This window comes from Cetorhinus maximus, chromosome 1 (genome assembly GCF_964194155.1).
Source record: "Cetorhinus maximus chromosome 1, sCetMax3.hap1.1, whole genome shotgun sequence".
Taxonomy (NCBI): Eukaryota; Metazoa; Chordata; class Chondrichthyes; order Lamniformes; family Cetorhinidae; genus Cetorhinus; species Cetorhinus maximus.
Window position 1 is genome coordinate 55,844,574 of NC_135879.1, and position 21,673 is coordinate 55,866,246.

The window sequence follows — 21,673 nt, forward strand, 5'->3', positions numbered from 1 at the left end:
CTCACTAGACACACACACTTTACACTTTTCCCTCAGGAGAAGTACCAGATAATTTCCTAAGAAATCTGCTCCAGATCACCATTACATCATCAGAGAGTAAAAGCAGTCATGCAATATTAATTTAATGCAATTATTTTTATCAGCTAGTGGTAGTAGCCTAAATCAACTTGTCTTCCAATATTCTCACCGTGTGGAAAAACACCTCACCTTGATTAGACACCTCTTCCTAGGATGCTGATTAAAATCATAAACCCACAAGTTTGAGGAATTGTAGGTGTAAAACAACCATTTATCCCTCTGCATTGTCACAGAACTATTGTTAAAGGACAAAGTGTGTCCAAATGAGTGGTCTCCACATTTGGCCCAAATTCTGCTGCTTGGCAAACTACCTGAAGTGACAATTTATTTAAATTCACAATTAGTGTTACTGTTCATCCTTGTTTATTAACAAAGGTCTATGCTTCTAATATTTTTCTAATATGTGTTGTATAACCTTTCCAGTGATTTTACGGGCTCTGTGCTTCGAATTGATGTAGATACTGACTCCTGCAATGCGCCTTATGCTATACCCAGAAGCAATCCATATTTTAATAGCACCAATCAACCACCAGAAATATTTGCACATGGACTTCATAATCCAGGGAGGTAAGTGCACTTAATGATTCTGTAGATAAACTCAAAATCACAGGTATTAAAATAGAGGCATCATTTATTGCTTTATTTATTACAAAGCCAAGTGTCAATTGGCACAAATTCATCAACACTCACAAAAAAAAGGACAGACTGAACAAAATTCAACTCCGCTCGAAAAATGGAGTGCTATGCATATGTTTGCAAATTTATTGAATACTTGAACCATATGGAGGAAGGATTCTGCTTAGGTAAGTGGATATGTGGACATCAGAATTGTAAAATAATAAATATTAGAGATTGAACTACAAGTCACTCTGAACATATCCTATAATTTGAAGTATGTTTCTTTAGTTTTAATTTAAAATTTAGTTTGCTTTAATTTGTTAAAAAATGTTCAAAATTAGTTTAAATTTGAGGCGAATGTAGGCTTGAAGTATGGGCTCAATGCCTTTAGTTGTGACTGTGGGATTATGAGATAAGTGTCACAGCTCTTTATAATATAATCACTAAAGGACTGAACTGCCCCACCATGAACAAAAGATTTTATTCTTTTGACAGGATCACAGGATTTTATTTTTTTAAGTATTTAATTTGCTGTGGAATAAATTATGTATTTAAATTATATCACCATTTCCTGTGGAGGTTATAATTCCTATTTTGAAAAGAATGTAAAATTAAGAATACAAAGCTTTTTCTTAGAATTACAACTAAAATGATAGAAATAACTGCTTTTCAAAGATATATGCTTACGTTATCTGGTACCCGACTAAACAGTATAAATTACAAATCAAAGCCAAGTTATAATTAGGATCTAAAGGAGCAGCATCAAATACAGTCTGTAAATTTAATAACAATACATAGTTTTGATTCACACCTAGATTCCATCCAGTTCACTTGACAAACCGTACAACACTCCAATTCTAATTTTGCACTAATCCTGTCTGCACAAGGTCAAATCCTTAGCATTAACTTCAGACTGGAGCTCATTTTAAATGCTAGATGGTGCCCAATTTCCAGATTTTGTCCAATTCAAGCAAATTACCTTCAAAAATATGAAATGATCCTTGAAATTGAGAGCATTAGTACCTGAACTGCCATGTAGCTCGTCATCACTGGAAGGTTTTCTTGCTGTGAGCCCAGCCTGTCCCTGCTTTCTGGCTGTGAACAAAACTGCTTACCCTGGGACACTAATGGCTGGTTCCATTTAGGCCTTATACAGGGATGAAGCTAGAAGGAAGAGAAAGAAAGGTAGTGCTCTGATCCATTTTGCTTTTAAGTTTTTGTTGGTTTAAGGATTGGAACATATATCACTGACTGTAGAGAGGAAATTCACTCCCCAAGTTGCTAGCATGAACCTCATTTGACTTGAGGAGTTGGATTTTTAAAAAGATTGCGGTCTGGATCAGAGGTGGGCTAGTGTACAATTAAAAGTTTGGTCATAAGGATGGGTTCCAAGGAGGGTCTTTAAGGAAGAAAGAGAAGTGCAGAGGTTCAGGGAATCCACACCATAGGACTTCAATGGCTGAAGACATGGTCACCAATAGCAGGACAAAGGCTTGCAGAATGCACAAGAGGTCATAGTTCGAAGGAAACAGTTTTCAGAGGGTTGTAGAACTGGGGAAGATCACGGAGGCAAGGAGGGGTAGGACTATGAGGGGATTTAAATATGAGGATGAGAATATTAAATTTGAGGTGCAGGAGGACTGGAAGTCAATGTATGCGACTATGCACAGGGATGAATGTGTGATAGGATACAGGCAAAAGAGTTTTGCATGAGCTAACGATTATAGAGGGTGGAGGGTAAAGGATAGGAGATTGGTCACAAGAATGTCTAGTCAAGTCTGAAGGTGACAAAGGCGCAATGAATGTTTCAACAGAAGATATACTGGGCTGAATTTGGTCACTGGCATCGGGAACCCAACTCAGAAACAGGTACAGGTCCTGAACCCGTGCTTGTCATTAAGGCAGCTGCCAGGCCAACTTTATGAGAGGCAGGCTCCTAACTGCTCGCTTCTGTGTTTGCCATCCAATTGAGGGCGGCAGGCAGGTTCTAGGGATGGGAGGCTCAATGAGAGGGCATGCAGCACTTGCCAGCTGGCAACCTTACCTAGAGAGATGGACGCTGCTGCAGCAGAAAGATGAGTGTGAGGGAACCTCATGGACGTGTTCACAGGTGACTGCTGAAAATTCAAAATGAAAGAAGGCCCATTGTTATTAGGACATCAGGCCTCCGCAGGAATGTATTTGGTCACAGCTGTGTCCTCTTCGTATTCATTAGACCCCTGAGAGGAGACATCGATGGCCATCCAGCCTGCTGCTGGGAGGCCACTTCCAAATTGCTGCCGGGCACCATACTCAGCTGGAAGTCTTCCTGTTGCTGGGAAAATGTTAGTCGGCTCTGCAAATTGCCTCTCAAGTGGGGCATTAATTGGTTGCCTGCCTATCTGGAGCGGGTTACCGATTCCTGTAGCAGCTGCTCTGAGAAACGCATCTGAAGGCAGGGCAGCATCAGGGAGCAGTGCCAATATGCAACTATCTAAATTTCCCCAACCCCACCTCTGAAACCACCTCTGTCTCCGTGGCAAAATTCAGCTCACTGATGCAAGGGCAGAGGTGAATAGTGTTATGGAATCAAAAGTCTTTGTGATGGAAAGAATTTGGAGTCAGAAGCTCAGTTTCATTCAAATCAACACTGGGGTTGCAACCAGTCTGACGTCAACCTGAAGCACAGATTGGAAAAGGGGTGGAACTGGTGACAAGGTAATGCCTTCAGTCTTTCTAGTGTTCAACTGGAGGAAACTGTAGTTCATCCAGGACTGGATGCCAGACAAACAGTCTGACAGCACAGAGGGATTGGAGAGGTCAACAATTACAACTGAGGAATGGTTCCTTGGGTGAATTGTGGATGGTTCCTGCAGCTCTCTTCCAACAAGAAACAATGCCTTTAGAGAGGAGAAAAGAAAATTGAACTTGCAATGTGATAATCAGTTAGTCTATACTTAGGAAAAGCTTCAATATTCAATTATATTAACAGAAGCTAAAGGTAGTGTCCTTTGTGTTGAGGTTTAACCATATGTTTTTCATATGAAAATAAGCTCTCCATTCCTCTTCAACTTCATTACAAAGGACAGAAAGAGGAAGATGCCTGTTTTTTTTCCTTAAATTGGCTTGTAATTCACAGTGAATTGGTCCTAAGAGTCAGCTGTTATTCTATGCACGTTTCGTGAGTCAGCCAAAGGTGGCAGCTGCTTTTCCTATGTGTGTATTGAGTTCTGCATTGCTTTTATTTTCACCATCTTTTTGAGCTGGAAAGATTATTAACAGATTTCCATGTAATGTCAGAAAAAGAGTTGGGCCATCAAAATGACATAATTCCACATCATTTCTGCTGGTCCCTTTACTTAAGCAAAGTATTGCATTGTTAGAATATCACCCTGAAGAATTACAATGTAGATTTTCTAACAGCAATTGTAAAATGGAACTTTCTCTTATGAAATCCTGAGATCTTTGGCACAAACAGGCCAACTCTCAATAAGGCAAACAAGTGCCACTCTGAAGTTTCTGGCACTGTGACTTTTGTACAAATGACCCTACAGCCCCCACTGTCCAAATTTGAAACATGGCAGAGAATGGCAGCAGAAATCCCACCTCACTGCACATTGGCAGAAGAGCAGGCTTGAGGAATTCCAGGCCTAATATCTGCCCACATATTGTCATAGAATACCTGAAAACATTTTCAGGGAAATGTCAACATATCTAAAGAGGAGGAAATGATGAATATTCTTGAAATATTAAATTATTAAATTACACCACTGTTGACTCTATTTTAATAACTTGCAATACTACTACTTAAACAATCTGTCAGGTACATTTGATATTTTTTGGAGTGACCCTCTTGATAATGCATTGATTTTGTGTAGGTGTACAGTGGATCAGCATCTCATAGACGCTAATGGTAATCTGACCATACTTTGCTCAGAGTCAAATACCTGGAATAAATCATCAGGAAGAATAATCAAGATAACAAGGGGAAAAGATTATGGTAATTATGAATCACAAAGCATGCTTGCTGATGCATTCATTATTGTTTTGAGCAGCTGCAGTTCTAAATATGGCAACTTTAGGAAAATAGTTTAAAGTGCTAAAAAGACTATATTGCGATTAGAATAACTAACAACTCAGCTGTATTATTCTTCCCCAACATTCTACGTAAAATGCAAATAAAACAAATATATTCCGAATCGGTTACATAGCGCTGATATTTCCTGTAAGAAATCAATGATCAGGTTGTTTTTTTTTGAAGAAACAGAACCTCCAGCAGTTGAATTCAAATCTTCTAGCCACAACCCTTTAGTAGGTGGCTTTATATACAGAGGATGCCAATCTAGAAGACTTTTTGGAAGCTATATCTTCGGAGGCCGAAACGGGTATGTTTGCAAAATTTCCATAAAGATAAAAAATCAATAATTTGGTGCTTGTTTACTACTATATTAAATGCTGCATAGCAAAACAAAAATCAATTGAGCTATGGTTTCTGAGGATTCTTTAGGTTGCATGGCGCAAGTTGTACTTCAGGAAGGAAATATTGAACTTAGAGGTGGTAAGTGCAAGTTCACCAGAATTATAGCAGGACTAAAAGGATTAAATTATGAGGCCAGGCTGCATAGACAACTCTTGTATTCCCTTGAGTATAGACAATTAGGAGTGATCTAACTGAGCTATTTAAGCTGATTAATGGAATTGATTGGGTAGATAGAGTGAAATTATTCCCTCTTGTGCAGGAGCCCAGAACAATGTGGTATACCCAGACATCACCATCCCTGGCTATGTCCTGTCCCACTGTCAGGACAGACCCACCAGAGGTGGCAGCACAGTGGTATACAGTTGGGAGGGAGTTACCCTCAAAGTCCTCAACATTGACTCTGGAGCCCTTGAAGTCTCATGGCATCAGGTCATGGCATGGGCAAGGAAACCTCCTGCTGATTACCACCTACCACCCTCCCTCAGCTGATGAATCAGTACTCTCCCATGTTGAACACCACTTGAAACAAAGTACTGAAGGTGGCAAGGGCACAGAATGTACGCTGGGTAGCAGCTCTTCTGACTAAGATGGCCCAGTCCTAAAGGACATGCCTGCCAGACTGAGCCTGTGGCAGGTGGGGAGGGAACCAAGAGGGAAAACCTACTAGACGTTGTCCTCACCAAACTGCCTGCTGTAGATGTTTCTGTCCACAAGAGTATTAGTAGGAGTGACCAATGCACATTCCTTGTAGAGACAAAGTGCCATCTTCACATTGAGGATACCGTCCATTGTGTTATGTGGCACTACAGCCATGCTAAATGGGATAGATTCAGAACAGATCTAGGAACTCAAAACTGGCAATCCATGGGGCAATATGGGTCATCAGCAGCAACAGAATTGTGTTCAACCACAATCTGTAACGTCATGGCGCAGCATATCCTTTGATCTACCATTACCATCCAGCCAGGGAATCAACCTAGTTCAATCAACCTCGTTCCTAGCAGGAGAGCATGCCAGGGATGGTACCAGAAGGAACCAATTATGTATCCACCTAAGCACTGCCCCTTCAATCGCACGCATTTCAATTTTGATAACAAGACTATTATGTGATACTTTATCAAACACCTTTTAAAAGTCCATATACACACCTTCAGCAACACCTTCATCAACTGTCTGTTACTTCATCAAAGAATTCAATCAAGTTAATCAATGCTGTCTGTCATTTATTAACACAGATTTTTCCAAGCAACAATTAATGCTGTCTCGGATTATGGTTTCTAAATGTTTCTCTAATACCACTGCTAAATTGGATGTCCCATTGTTACCAGCTAGATTTCTCTCCCCTTTTTTCAACAGGGGTGTATTACTGGCAATCCTCCAGTACTCTGGCAGCAACCCCAGAGCCTCTGCAATTTCCACCCTTACTTCCATTGCCAACTGGGACGCATCCCATCCAGGCCACTTATACTGCTAACCTTTTAAGTACTTCCTCTTCATCAAATTTTACCCTTTTCAATTTATCTACTGCCTTCTCCTTTACTATAGCATTGGCAGCATCCTCCTCTTTAGTGAATTTGCTGATTTTAAGGGAATGAGGTTCAGAATGTGGACTATCATTTTGTGTAATATATCGCCATAAAAGAGCCCTTCAGTGCAGAAATCTGTGCAACCATCTGGACAAACATGGGGATTGCGTACTCAGCTGGAGGGACCTCCTCAGAAGAGGAGAAGAGGGCCAGAAGAGAGAGGAGGCCAGTTGTCTCCAGACAGCGTCCCAGAGCCTGCCCTCTGGACCGAGAGGCACAACCAGAAGGGATGGAGGGCCAGCAGGATTTGCAAGGGAGAAGGGTCCAGAGAAGGCACCAATACCCAGCAGGTAGAGTGTACAGGCAGCGATCATGTTACCTGGTCATGACAGACGTTCAGTGCCGAAGAAGGTTGCGTCTCTCCAGGGACACTGTTACCTCTATCTGCAACATGACTAGCCCCAAAATAGCCTCCAACTGAGGAAGTGGCCACCCTATACCAGTAGCTCTGAAGGTGACAGTGGCCCAAAACGTTAATGCCTCAGGCTGGTTCCAGGGGTCAGTGGGAGATCCCTGTGGAATCTTGCAATCCACTGCCCACAGCTACATCAAGTTGGTTGCAGGTGCACTGTTCCAAAGGGTCAACACCCTCATTCACTTCAGGACAGACGAGGCCAGCCAGGCAGAGAGAGCCAGAGGACTTGCTGCAATTGAAAGATTTCCCTGAATTCAGGGAGCTATTGACTGCAGGCATGTGCCCATAAAGGTGCCAGCGGGGGAGCCAGGTGCCTTTGTCAATAGAAAAGACTTCCACTCTTTAAACATCCAGATTGTGTGTGACCACAGGAGTGAGATACTGCAGGTTTGTGCCAGGTATCCAGGAAGCTACCATGATGCCTTCATCCTGGGTCACTCCCAGGTGCCAAGACTGTTCATTGCACCAGCATTGTTGGATGATTGGCTACTGGGGAACAAAGGCTATCCGCTGAAAAGGTGGCTGATGACACCACTAAGACACCCAAGGACTCCAGCTGAGGAGAGCTACAACTGCAGTCAACCCTTCACAGGGACAATAATTGAGAGGACAGTAGGCCTGCCCAAGATGAGGTTTTGTTGCCTGGACCATTCAGTGGGATCACTGCAATACCCTCCGGAATGCGTCTCCCTTATTGTAGTAGTCTGCTGCACCGTACACAATCTGGCTCTCTCGAGGAGGGATCCATTTGAGGATGAAGACAGTGATGTTGTTCTCAGAGGATGATTCCAGTGCTGAGTCTGAGGAGCAGCCTGAACAGCCTCAGGGCGCGGAGCAAGGTCCTGAATTGAGCATCCTTACGGGAGGCAGGAAGACCAAGAGGCCTTGATTCAGAGGACTTTCAGTTAGGAGTCCAAAGCAAGGAGTCAAGGTGATGGCAAGGGAAACACCATCTTACTGATCAGTGGTGACGAGGCACTCCTGTCACTCTCCACTCATGTTCCTACCTCTGAAATAAACTTTGCAGCTCATTATATGTGTGACACAGGACTCGCGGGCCTCTTCCCTAATAATTGCATGAAGCACACTAAGGCCATTGCAGATGATCCCACATTGTGATATTGAAGCATGAGACATACATGCACCACTACACACGTGTCAATGAAAAATTATTCACCCGTGAGACCCCTTATGTGATCATAGTGACTTAAATTTCCACTGTGCTACGTTTTGGTGCTTCCCCCTTGCTGGCAGTTGCCTTGGAGGTAGGCTGCTGCCCCTGATGCCCCTTCGGCCTTGATCACTTTGGCTGTCATCCTCTGGTCGCGGGGCATATGTAGATCCCATCTAGACAGGAGAGTCCAGCGCCATGGCTGGGCAGTCCTCAGTCGTCGCGGTGTCCTCAGATGCGACGGTCACTGGCAAAGGGGCGGAGGAGCTGCTGCCATCATCATGAACACCCTGAGAGGAGCCCCAGATGCATGTAGCAGCAGGTTGTCTGCCAACATGTGGTTTGTTTGAACCTCCCTGCTCACCAGAGATGGACAGGATGCCAGCAGAGAGTCACTAGGTGCCTCATCCATCTCTCACATTGGCAGTGACCTACTGAGGTCACTGCCAGTAAGTGGCCTCGCAGGTCTGAACGCAACCCCAGAAACTCCTGACTGAGTTTCATATTTCCAGCATCCACAGTATTTGGCTTTTATCCCAGAAATGCCTAATTGAGTTACTGGAGCTGCCTTTCCATGAGAGTCGCCACCCTTTCTGTGGAGGAAGCTCAATTCAGAGCCCTGGGCCAACGCAGTGCTCACGCTCTGCACGGATTCCCCCAACAAAGAGACCATGGCACACAGACCCTCAGGAATCTCTGCCAGATCTTCACACTCATCCCACTGGACATCCATCACCTGCTGCCTAATAGATGTCTCCAGAGGCACATCATCTGCCTCAACCTCAACATCATCCTGGTCTCCAGCAATCCTACGACCACCAGTGCCCTGGGGACTCTCTGTCTCTGTCAGCTCCTCAGGTGAGTGTGACATGCCATCCCTAGTGTGTACTGCCATCTGCTCCAAAACACATATGCCCACCGACGTGCCTATATCTGCGCTGGTACATGATGCAGAGGGAGGATGCGATGCGTGTGCATCTGGCTGCACATCATCCTCTGATATCAAGGGAAAGTCCTCGGAGTCCTTCTGATGTTTAAAGGATGTTCCATCTGAGGGAGGAGGAAAAAAATTTCAATCTCAAACAGCACTACAAACTCAGAGTGCATGTAGCTTGGTTGCTTCTCAGAGTGGACATCTGGCTGAGCAAAGACTTCTGAATGGACGTGCAATGGGGATTAGTGGATTTCACATGTCAATTTTACAACTACTGCCCTACATCTCACATCCCTCCCCCTGTCTCTTGCCTGGCCACTGGGCTCTTACCCTCCTCCAAGACCCCTGTCTCTGCGACCAGTGGTCCTGGCTCCATGTTCACACACCATCTCGAGTACTTGCTCCTCCACCTGACTTAAGATCAGAAGATCAAGGACACTACCACACGTCCGTCCTCGTTCCTGCACATTGTGACGCCTCTTCTCCAGTAAGGACGAAAGTGTTTCCATTAGTCCCCCCTCTACTTGCCATAACATACCAGCCTCCCCAACAAAGATGCAGGTTCAGGTGCCCATCACATTGCCAGACCTCAACCTTACATACATGTCAGCCATATAGTCTAATCACATGATCTGAAGAAGAGTCATACAGACTCGAAACGTTATCCCTGTCTCTCTCTCCACAGATGCTGTCAGACCTGCTGAGTTTTTCTAGCATTTTTTGTTTTCGATCACATGTAGTCTTTCAAGGCACAGGAATATGTGCCCATTTACGTTCGGCATTTCACACCCGTGAGCACCAACAAGTGCTGTCACCCATAAACACTTCTCTGTATAGTTACAATTGGATTCAGTGCTTACCCTGGCAGAGCACGGAGGCCATTGAGCCTCTTCCTGCACTGGATCCAGGTCCTACGCAGAAAATCATACCCGCTGACATGACCTGCTACCTCCATCCATGCCATCTTTGTTAAGTGTGGTGCCTCCTCTTTCTGTCTCGCTGCAGCAATATGTCCCATCGCGCACTGACAGCCCCCAGCAAAACCCACAGACACTCATCAGAAAAGCGTGGGGCAGACTGGCTCCAGCTATTTCCATCCTGCCTGGCATGGGCTCTGGGTGTGGATGACATATTGCAGACACAACGGACAGCACAGGAACTGAGAAAAGTAATCAGACCCCTGGGAATTCAAAGCAGCTCCCTAAGGTAAACAATGATTGGCAGCCTTCAGGGAGATCTATTTAAACAGCCCACGCCCACATTCGTCCTGCTGCCTGCCCTTTTCATGCCCTCCCCACCGCTCCCCCACCCACCCTGGCAGTGCCGAGCCTCTTTCAGCGCACCTTTCACGCTGGCTGGCAGTTGATTGGCCAGCCAGAATGAAATTGCTGTCGGGAGCCAATCACAGGCAGCAGGGCCAATTGTGCTTTCCCGCTAAGCCTAAAACTCAGGCCATAGTAGACCTACAGAACAAACAGGTTGCATGTTTCATCATAAAAGATCCTGTAGTCCATCTCATCTTGCCATGCAATTTTTAAAAATGCAGTATTTTTTAAAAGGCTTCCTGACCATCCAGTTGTGCCATGTGAATGTTAAGTTATGAACAATCAGGCCTGGATTTTTTTCTCACCTGACCTACCTAGAACAGGTGGGTCAAAAAGGCATGGCGAACCCAGTAGTCAGAAGTCCCCTGCTCGCTCTGAAGTTTTAATACATCTGAAAACCCTTAGCAGTCCCGCTTTGTGCCTAAGATGCATTTTCTTCACTTAAGCATGTGATACTTGATGCCACATTCTCACCTTTATCTATGATATAAATCATACTATTTTATCAGTATTGTGTAGTATAATATATCCTTTACTTTCCTTACTGACCCTTACTTCCATGTCACCAATAAATAAATTGAATTGAGAAAAGTAGAATTTTACAATAGCAAAAAGGGGGAAACATTTATCATATTTAATAAAGCATTGATACTCCATGGAACATAATGTACCTCAATTATTTCCCTAATAATTTTGCAGTAATTACGTTACAGAGAGACACATGTCCTCTTGTGAACTTATTGCTGCTTCTAAACAAAGCAAAAAGTGGTAAAAGTGGTCACTTCTAATTTTATAAAACAGAAAAATGTGTACATTGCGTTTGAAAACCAAAGAATTGCATCATTGTATTCATTGTGAGCACATTTATTCTTGAGATCAAATAACCCGCTAATTAACTACAAACTTTCTTTTGGGTCATTAATCTTCACAATCCTACTGATAAGAAACATACAATTTTAATTGTCTTTCTAAATATGCCAGGTACATCTTTATAATATTACAGCCTCTCTCAAAAGCCGGAGTTTCCCTGAAATGCGCGAAGTCCATTAGCGGGTAGGAAAAACGGCAGGCTGGCAGCTTTTTGCGGCAAATTGCTCACATTGCAGCTGATTAATTATTCATCCACGGGGAACACGCTGTTCCGTACAGTACCTGATTCATCTGCCCTGCCGTGACCTTAGCGCTCACGAGCTCTGGCCGCCATATTTAAATGGCACCCCTGCACAGCGTTCGCATTCTCTGCAGCAGCTCCAGTAAAGACATAACTCCCAATGGTAGAAAGCATGCTGCTCCCAAATTCAGTGATGCCTCACAGAATTGCCTGTTGAACGCAGTCAAGGCCTGCCACAATATCCTCCAACTCCTGCTCTGACCGCATGTCTTCCACCAAGGTGACCAATCCGGCTTGGGAGATGGTCACAGCAGTGGTCAGTACAAACGCCCTGCTGAAGAGGTTAGCCATCCAGTGCAGAAAGTGCATGAATGATCTCATCCGTTCCGCCAGGGTAAGTCAACCATCTCATCACTCTCAACTCACATACTCTCAAGCCCATCACACATTCACAAGGATCTCACTTGCCACCTCAAAGGCTATCACCACTCACTTTCACACACCTTCACATCTCCATCTGGCCTCATCCCCTCTGGAGTTTGCATCCTAATCCTGTCCAGGGCTCTACTGGCCACCCACACATGCGAGGCATCCTTATCGGCTCTCGCATGTGTCTTGCTCACACTCTCTCCATCTGCCTTCATGCTGGAAAAGCTGGCTCACAATAAGAAGGAGAGGTCCCGGACCCAGGGTGGAGTTCCCGAAATCCAGGCTCTCATGGACTTCGAGAACAGAACCATAGAGCTGGCCACAGAGGACGTAGACTGTGCCTGCGCTGACGGTGAGGTCGGTGGCACACACCCAAGTGAGGATCCTGCACTGGAACATCCATCAGAAAATCACACTGTGAGTGATTTCTCCTGTTTCAGATTCCCTTGCCACGCGCTAATCTTCTCTCCTTTCTTTCGTAGGCACCTCTGGGAAGCTGCCAAGGGCATCCATAAGCCAGGCCTCAACTCCAGCCCAGACAAAACCCGAATGAGGAACCCGAGGACAGCACCTTTGAAGACCCGTCACAGCACTCCCCCACACCCTCCACCAGCTCAGAGACACACACCTTGGTGAGACCTAGTTTTAGACTAGCCTTGAGGTTACAATCTGGTGAACACAGTACACAATCTGCTCCACAGTAGGCAGAGGCAGGGACATTGGAGGTCACCGGCACTCTGAGGACTGCTGGAGGCCATGATTCTGCTGAGTCCGTGTCTGGTGATGAGCTTCTGGACTCGATACTAAATCAGTTGCTGGAGCTGCAAAGACGAGCATGGGAACATCAGGAAGGGATGTCAGCGGCATTCCACAGATTGCAATGCACAATGAAGGAGTACGTCCGTCATCAGTCTAAAGTGATAGCACCGGCATGCCAATGCACCAAGGTCAAAACTGGCAGGTTGCAGCCGCCATGGAGACCTTGGTCCAGAACATCGGTCCTGCACTGCTGCAGGAGCTGCACTCCACCGCTGTAGCCATTGGTGGCATCCATCAGTGTCAACGCAAGAGGACTCAATCTCACCCCAGCTGCTCCTACTTCTCAAGGGGTCAGTCGGGGCCCTCGGCCACCCATAGGGAGGTCCAGCATCATGTTGATTCCTGCACCCATTTATGGCAATTGTTTCTTTCCTAGGCCTCTTTTCTGTGTAGTGTACTACCATCTCACCACAGTGAGTGTTCCTTTTCAACATAATGCTCCATATCAGTAATATCTGCACCTTAATATTAAGTGTGCTTGTGGAACGAACCTCGTCCCCATGCCTCGTAGGATCCCCTCATGTGCATTCTTGGCTCTGAACAATTGAGGCAGGGGTGTGCCCCCAGCTCATCTGCATTCTTGACAGGTAAAAGTGTGATGTTTAAGGAGAGATGTGCTAACGCATGTACCGTTCAGCTCCATCTGCCCTCTGTCTCTCAGCAGAGTTATAATGATATGAGACTATACTCAGAGCTTATGTGCAATGCCCTCAGCCAAACAGGTTTCCAACATTCCCGGTGTCAGTCTGCTGAGTTCCGCAAAATCTGAGGTAACCTTGCTACCTCAAGGTGACGAAGCAATGGCACATTTGTATTCAGGTGCTGAGACATCCAACCTTAAGCGTACAACCTTAAGTTGTAACTATTGAGGGGAGAAGGATCTGGTCACAAAGTTGGTAGACGGTGGTGTGCATCCCATCAGCTTGACGCTTCAAGAGGTTACCGATGCTACTTCCAAATGGTGATTTCTGGAGGCCAAAACAGCCTTTAGGCATGCTCTGGAATCACATATTGTTGCTTCAGACAGGGCAGAGAGTTGCAAGGGGATAGGAACGAGTGTGTGATGAAGCAAAACAGTGTTCCTCATTAGCAATGGCTTCTGCCTTAAGGGCTTCAAGTTGTCTGATCATGTTGGACAGGGCTGGCCATGAAGCACACTGTGTATAAGAGGAGGCATCTCAATATCAGGCAGCCAAGTGTCTGAACTTGTCATGCTTAGGTGCTTTGTCTCCATAGTAGGGTTAGGCGAAATGCAGCTCAGGATTCCTAACTTTAACTGCCGTATGTCATTGTCATTTCAGGGAGTGTAGCAGAGCCGGCTGAGTCATCCCTATGTGCAATTACAGCAGTGGTATTTCATCAACTGCCTTGTCCCAAGTGTTATGTTTCTGTGTCACCATCAATGTAACACTTTGTGCGTGGCTGCGTTGGTTCTGATGGATCTCCATGAGTGGCATTACCAGACTGCAGGCATGCAGTCACTAGGCCACTGAAAATCATGCAATCTTGTAGAGTGCTGTTGCAGCCGGGCTGCTGGATGGACGTGTGAAGAGGTAGCACTTTCTGGTGTTCCATACCAGAACGCCCTCCTCGAAGTAGCACCTCATTTCAGCACAGACACATGCCCTTGAGGCTTGCTCATCCTTCACAGCACCAGGGCTATGTGAGCATTCTGTGCAGTGATGCACTGTCATCTGGAAGTTCATGAGTGAAATTAGAGGAGTAGCTATGCTGGTGCTCATCTTGGCCCATGATGGAGGAGAGTTGTCCAGGAGGATTCTCAGTGCATCTCGTCCTTCTCCTCCTGGAATCTGCTGACAATGAGGGCCTCACAAGCACGCCTGCCTTGTCCGGCCTGTGCAATCGCCACTTCGCCTGCATCCTCAGCTCCCAAGACCTCATCACCATCATCGCCCTCAATGTCCTCCTCATTGAAGGAGACGTGCATCTCCTCCATCTTGTCATCTGCCAAGATCTCCCCACTTTGTAGCTCCAGATTGTGTAGCGCAGAGCAAACCACGCTGATGTGTGAGACCCTCTGAGGAGTGCTCCATCAGATCTGTCCAGGCATTGGAATCGCATTTTCAGGATTCCTATGATGTATTCCACCAATATCCTCATTGTACCTTCTCTCTGTAGGAATCTGAGGTCACCACACAGACGTCATCAGCCACACCTTTGCAGGTAACCTTTGTCACTGAAGAGCCAACCCTGCATCCTGTGTGGTCCCTCAAAGATGTCAGGGATCTGAGACCTATTCAGGAGGTACAAGTTGTGGATGTTACCTGGGAATCTGGTGCACCACCTGCATGATAGGTTTGTTGTGGTCACACATCAGCCACACATTGAGCGAATGGTAGCCTTTCCACTTGATGTACTGGACTGCCTGTTGCCAGGGAGCTCTTATAGCCACATGAGTGCAGTCAATGGCACCCTGCACCTGTGGGAAACTGAAAAGTTCTGCAAAGCCCAGTGCTCTTGCATCCTAGCTTGCTTGATCTCTGTTGAAGTGGACAAAATTGTGAGCCTTTGCAAAAAGGGCATCTGTGACCTCCGGGATGCATTTGTGAGTGGTCGCAATGGAGAAGCCTCAGAGGTCTAGATGGAGCCCTGGAAGGAGCCACTGGCGTAGAAGTTACTTTCACAGCCACCAGTGATGGAGGCCCTCTGAGTCCCCATGGCGCCAAATTCTGCAGAATGTGGCAAATGTGAATCACCAGATCCCTTAACATGCGGAGGTGTCTACGATACTGGTTCTCACTCATCTGCAGATAACACATGCGACATCTATACACCTGGGTCTAGCCAGGCACTTACGAACTACAGCTCTCTGAGGATCATCCTCTGCATCCGGAGAAGGTCCTGCTGCCCCTTGATCTTGAGGGTTCTGCTCCTCGCTTTTGTGAGCCAGGCGCCTCCATTGCCTTCTTCTCATTCTTCTCTCCTGCCTATAGGCAATAATACAGGTAGTGATAGTACCAGGCTCCATCTTCCTGGTGGTCTCCTTACTGCAGTATCAATGAAAAACACGCAAGAGTCAGCATTTGTTACCAAAAGTCCACTGTCTGTCTGTGATTGTGGGCTCAAGGCCTTTTCACACATGCCAAAGAGCACTGGCCCTGAAATGATGCCCAGTGCAGGATGCGCATGCACGTTCGCCACAAAATTGCACCCCCCCCCACCACCCCCAGCCCACATGACTGACTGGCAGCAGCTTCGGACAGGCGACTGGATGTTCTGCTTTCAGCCCAGAAGCTGAGATCATCATTACCTGCAGTCCAATACTGCGCTGTTTGGACTAAACATGAAGGCTAATGTTCATTGAGATTAATTTAGGGTGTCAGGAGTCTTCGCCTCTGAGTGGTGAATTGCCTCATTTCCAAGGGGGTTCTCAAGCTTGTCCAGTCGCACAATAATTCCGCAGTTCCATAATACTCTTGTGAATTTGAAGGCTATAAACAAGGGCTAAAACTAGGGGAACAATCATTGCCACTTTGAGAGATCAGTGTTGCATGTATGGGCATTATTGCTTCACTGTACTGACTCCCTGCATGTCAATTGAGCAGCTGCTAACCTGTCTCAGCTGTGCCTCTGTCCTCATTTTGTAACTACTAATTCAGCTGGGCAGCTCTTTAGTGGCCCCCCACCCTCATGTATCTCAGTGCAACCATCCCCGCTCGTTGTCCTCAGTGGAGCTCTTGTCCTGAAGCCCCTTTCCTTCCCTCAGCCTCAGTCCTGTCTGCCCCCTTCCCCAGTGGAACCCTTGCCCTGCAGCACAGTAAAAGCCACCCCCGCCTTAACTCTGCTATGGTACTTGTACAGACTTGCTTTGAGAGCCCCCTTGAAAAAGATGCGGTGCAGCCTACGATTCCTTGGTGCTGACACCCGCAAACACTGGACGATGCAAGGTATGCGTACTCACCTTGTGGTCAGTAGTGAAGCGCAGGTCACCAGCTGCACATAATTTAAATCCTGTTGTGAAACATGTCATTCTAATTGCCCGCCAACATGGGCTCTCAATCCAGCATTGAGGGATGATTCCGGCGTCATAATGAGATGCTGATTTATGCTAATGACATTCGCGATGCTTGGCAGCAGGAAACGCGGCCCGCCATTGACAGCTGAAGCGCACAATCGCTTCCTCGTTTTGCATCGTCGAAAACCAATTATGGGGCTTCTCATGAATTTAGCTTTCATGCCCGCCACGATAAAGTGTGGAAAATCTGGCCAAACTCTTTTGGGTCAGAATTTTAAAATCTTATTGACTCTGTGACCTTCTCTCCTTGTCCTGATACACATAAATAAGTTGGAATTGCAGTTTCAATTCAAAGTAGTAAAGTTCACACAGGACAACTTACTGGAGGATTATAGCATTGTGATCAAAGAGGAGACATTGAGATGTCATGAAAAGAGCTCAGCTACATTTGCACCAAGGCTGATTAATGGCAATTACAGTTCAATAGGGACACATATGTTTACATGTTACTTTACGCTGGAAGTAAGAATGCAATACAGACAAATTTCTACGTTTTTTTATTCTTTCATGAGATGTGGAAGCTGCTGACAAGGCCAGCATCTGTTGCCCATCCCTAATTGCCCTCTTAAACCACTGCAGTCCATCTAGTGCAGGTACACCCACAGTGCAGTTAGGAAGGGAGTTCAGGGATTTTGAGCCCACAACAGTGAAGGAATGGCGATATAGTTCCAAATCAGGATGCTGTGGCATGCAGGGGATCTTGCAGATGGTGGTGTTCCCATGCATCTGCTGCCCTTATCCTTCTAGGTTGTAGAGGTCATGAGTTTGGAAAGTGCCATTAAAGAAGCCTTGGTGGATTGCTGTAGTGCATCATGATGCCACTGTACTTGATGATGGAGGGAGTAAATGTTTAAGTTGGTGCATGGGGTGCTGATCAAGCGGGCAGATTTATCCTGGATGGAATAGAACTTACCTGAATGTTCAAACAGTGTCAAATAGCAATAACGAAACTGAATTTTGGGATATATTGCCGAATTAGTTAAGTCTAAATTACCAGTATTCATGCTATCATGGCCAGAACACATGTGGAGTACAAGTTATCCCAACATAAGAGGTCTATTCGCATCTTGGAGGATATGTGGACGAGAGCAACAAAGGCAGTCCCTAGTGTAATCAAAATTGTTATGAAGAATGATTTGATAGCTAGGGTTATCAAACTCAAAACGTGACTTTTCTGAGATGTCCTAATAGATGTGCATAAAATAGTGCAACTATGCTTTCAGATATGAAGAAGCAGCAGGAAATGGAGGCACAGGTTCAGGAATATGAAGGAAAAATTTAGGACAGATGTCAGGAAGTATTTTTTTTTCACAGTTGATGAATAACAACTGGAATGGATTGCTAGGTAGATTTCTTGAGGACAGGATGTTAGACTCATTTAAGAAAACATCTAAATCCATTTCCTTTATCAACACAATCAGTCAGATTTTTTTTTAAATAAGTTTCTTCAAAATTGCTTGTCTTGAACTAATCCATACTGACTGTCCTTAATTATATCATACATTTTTAAATGCTCACGAGTATGACCTAATTTACAAAACATGAAAACTACTTTATATTGAGAATTGGGACATATGAAAGCATTGTCTGAATTTATAATTAATATAATAACACTAACATATTTATATTGCATAATTATACTGGATTCAAGAATACTTAATGACAAACTGTTGATTACAACATTTATTCCACTCAAAGCTCAGACTTTTAAACGTTCATGCACTGAGGTGCTTCTAATTTACTTGGTTCCATTCACTTGTTGGGTCAGATTTTTTATTCTTTAGTTTACCAACAAACTATAAGCAAGAACAATATTTGTTAATGGGTTAAAGAAGATAAACTTGTTGAAATGACTAATATATGACAGCATCAAATCTCCTCATGTGAACTGCTGGTTGCTGCCTTCTGTGAAAATTCAAGGCTTCTGATCACTGATAGAATTATCCAAGCCTTGTTTTTGAGATTTGTAGCCTCATCTGATCATCTTAATTGGATTAAAAGCTCATTCCCAGGTAGCTATTGTTATTTATCAGTTCTGCTCCCTTAAAGATTCAGAATCATTTTTAGCATTAATTTGAACAAAATAAAACCATGTACAGTGCTTTGTTTGAATTTCCTCCTGTGCATTATAGGAATAAGCAGTGTCGTTTTGTAGGTCTTTGGCATAACTAAGAATACACTGAGTGAAATTTCTCTTGTAACAAAACATAGGTCATATATGTGTGCAATTTTAGTGCTTTCCATGTAGTGGGAACAGGACAATAGCACTGTGAAAATCACTGGGATGTACTTATATGTGTGGGAGCTGAGTTTAAATCTGGGTCCTATGATGTACAATGGACCTTGATGCAATTTTGAGGAATCTACAAGTGGAGTAAGCACCGGGCACACTGCACATTAGTACAAGGCAGCAAGCAGCCTAAACAGTAAGGGACAACAGTGAAAACGTTTCTGTTTTTTTAAGAAGATTTTTGTGGAGCCAAATGCTTCTCCCTGGCCTGTCTGCCCTGGGATTGTCTATCTCCTTACAGACAAAACTTTATTTACAAGCTTCCATTTCTGTATTGCAAAAAATAGAAATACACAAAAGCACATTTTATAGCAAGATTGAACTTAGAAATTTCTCAAGGGATAAGCAAGAGTTGATGAGAAGATACATTTTCTTTTTTCTAGGTGGATGTGAGAGCAACTTTGAAAATTTAGATTTTTGAAGCTTTAGTGTATTTATTAGCCTTTTGGAGCTCAGCGTAATTGAGTGAAAGTGTCATTTTTCGTGACAGAAATTATTTTTGCTCATTTTTTATATGTATTTAAGTCCCACAGCAAATTTTCATTCTGTTTTAATGCAGGCACTAATACGATTAAAATAAGCATGCTAATTCCTCTATTAAAATAGCAGAGGAGTTTGAACCAAGAACCAACTTTGAAACAAGGTGTTAAATACTTCTGTGGAAACAGTCACCAGCAGTAATTTTTACCCTAAAAATTGTAATTCAAAATAATTGCGACGACTTGTATATAAATTAAAGAAATGAAAAGACTAATACAGAAATCATGGTTGGTTTGCAAAATTAAAAGGTCTACAGTAGCAGCTATGATGTGCAGTATGAAGAGAAGCAAGCTGAATGGTTTCAAATCAAAACCGCATGAGGGAATGATTCACTGAAAAACATGCCAGACAGTTTACGGCATGATTCACTAATTTTGGTTAAATGTCTGCAACAGGGCCTAAAACAAAAAGAACCTTATTGTACTTAAATATTGGCTGCATCTCATGCCAACTAAGGACAAATCCAACATTTCTGTGTTCATAAAATTATGATTTTCTTTGCCTTCTCATTCTCAAAATATATTCATTCATCGAGCCAAAATTAATATTGTCTGTAAACAGGACAAAAGATCTGTCGTGTCATGTCATCTCTTAGCACATGTAGTACGATTTTGCTTAAATTATTTTGAAGGCATAGAGTTGTCAGTGAGTTATGTTTCCAACCTGCCAAGCAAAAGAGGAAGAGCATTAACAACATATTCACATGTAGCATTGTGAGATCTGTGGCTGAAGAACTGGGCAGCGCAATAAAAGGTGAGGAAAAAACAGCCTGGAGTAGAACAAGAAACATAAGTGGAGGAGAGAGACATTGGCTTAAATTTTAGTCTTCACCAGCTGGGTTGTATTCAGGTGGAGCAGGTTGCGCACATTTTATCGAGCTTTCATCCTGTTGAAATTGATGGAATGAAGATGAACAGCTTTATTGCGGTGGGTGATCCGCACCTACAGATTACCACCTAGCAATAAAGGCCAAAATTTACTTTAACACAGCAAAGTCTGAAAGACACCACAACATAAGAGAGAGCACCACAAAATCAGTGGGGAGGATAAAAGACCTGCAGCAGAGTATTACCATGAGTGAGAACACACAAGACCAGCAGGGAGGATAAAAGAGCAGTGACAACAGCAACTAGAGCGAGAACACAGCGAGACCAGCGGGGAGGATAAAAGAGCAGTGACAACAGCAACTAGAGCGAGAACACAGCGAGACCAGCGGGGAGGATAAAAGAGCAGTGACAACAGCAACTAGAGCGAGAACACAACGAGACCAGCGGGGAGGATAAAAGAGCAGTGACAACAGCAACTAGAGCGAGAACACAGCGAGACCAGCGAGGAGGATAAAAGAGCAGTGACAACAGCAAATAGAGCGAGAACACAATGAGACCAGCGGGGAGGATAAAAGGGCAGTGACAACAGCAAATAGAGCGAGAACACAACGAGACCAGCGGGGAGGATAAAAGAGCAGTGACAACAGCAACTAGAACGAGAACACGACGAGACCAGCGGGGAGGATAAAAGAGCAGTGACAACAGCAACTAGAGCGAGACAACCTGGACCTCCAAAGTGGGCATGAGTTGCCAGATGGAGAGATGGAGGAGCTGCACGTCTCCTCCAATGAGAAGGATGTCAAGAGAGATGAACTTGATGAGGGCAAGGATGCTGAGCCCCCAGAAGAACAGGCTATAGCATGGGTCAGACATGGCAGATGTGCCCATGAAATCCTTATAGCCATAAGGTTTCAGGATGATGATGACAAATACCTCATATGAACCTCTTTCACCTGTGCCTTCCATGCAGCTTTGACATTAACACGTTCTTTGCTATCCTCAGCATCACAATGAAGGACATCAATCTCAGAATGA

General features: G+C 44.5%; 1 protein-coding gene across 5 annotated transcripts in view; it reads left to right on the forward strand.

Annotated features, from left to right (window-relative positions):
• hhip (hedgehog interacting protein) overlaps positions 1 to 21,673 on the forward strand; it is a 236,923-nt gene that overhangs the window by 113,833 nt on the left and 101,417 nt on the right. For 4 of the 5 annotated variants that reach the window (XM_078540822.1, XM_078540831.1, XM_078540851.1 and 1 more), the window contains exons 7-9: positions 502 to 645; positions 4,554 to 4,675; positions 4,937 to 5,060. In XM_078540822.1, coding sequence (XP_078396948.1) covers positions 502 to 645; positions 4,554 to 4,675; positions 4,937 to 5,060 — 390 coding nt within the window. The remainder of the gene's footprint in view (positions 1 to 501; positions 646 to 4,553; positions 4,676 to 4,936; positions 5,061 to 21,673) is intronic. The other variant, XM_078540841.1, reaches the window with a different exon arrangement.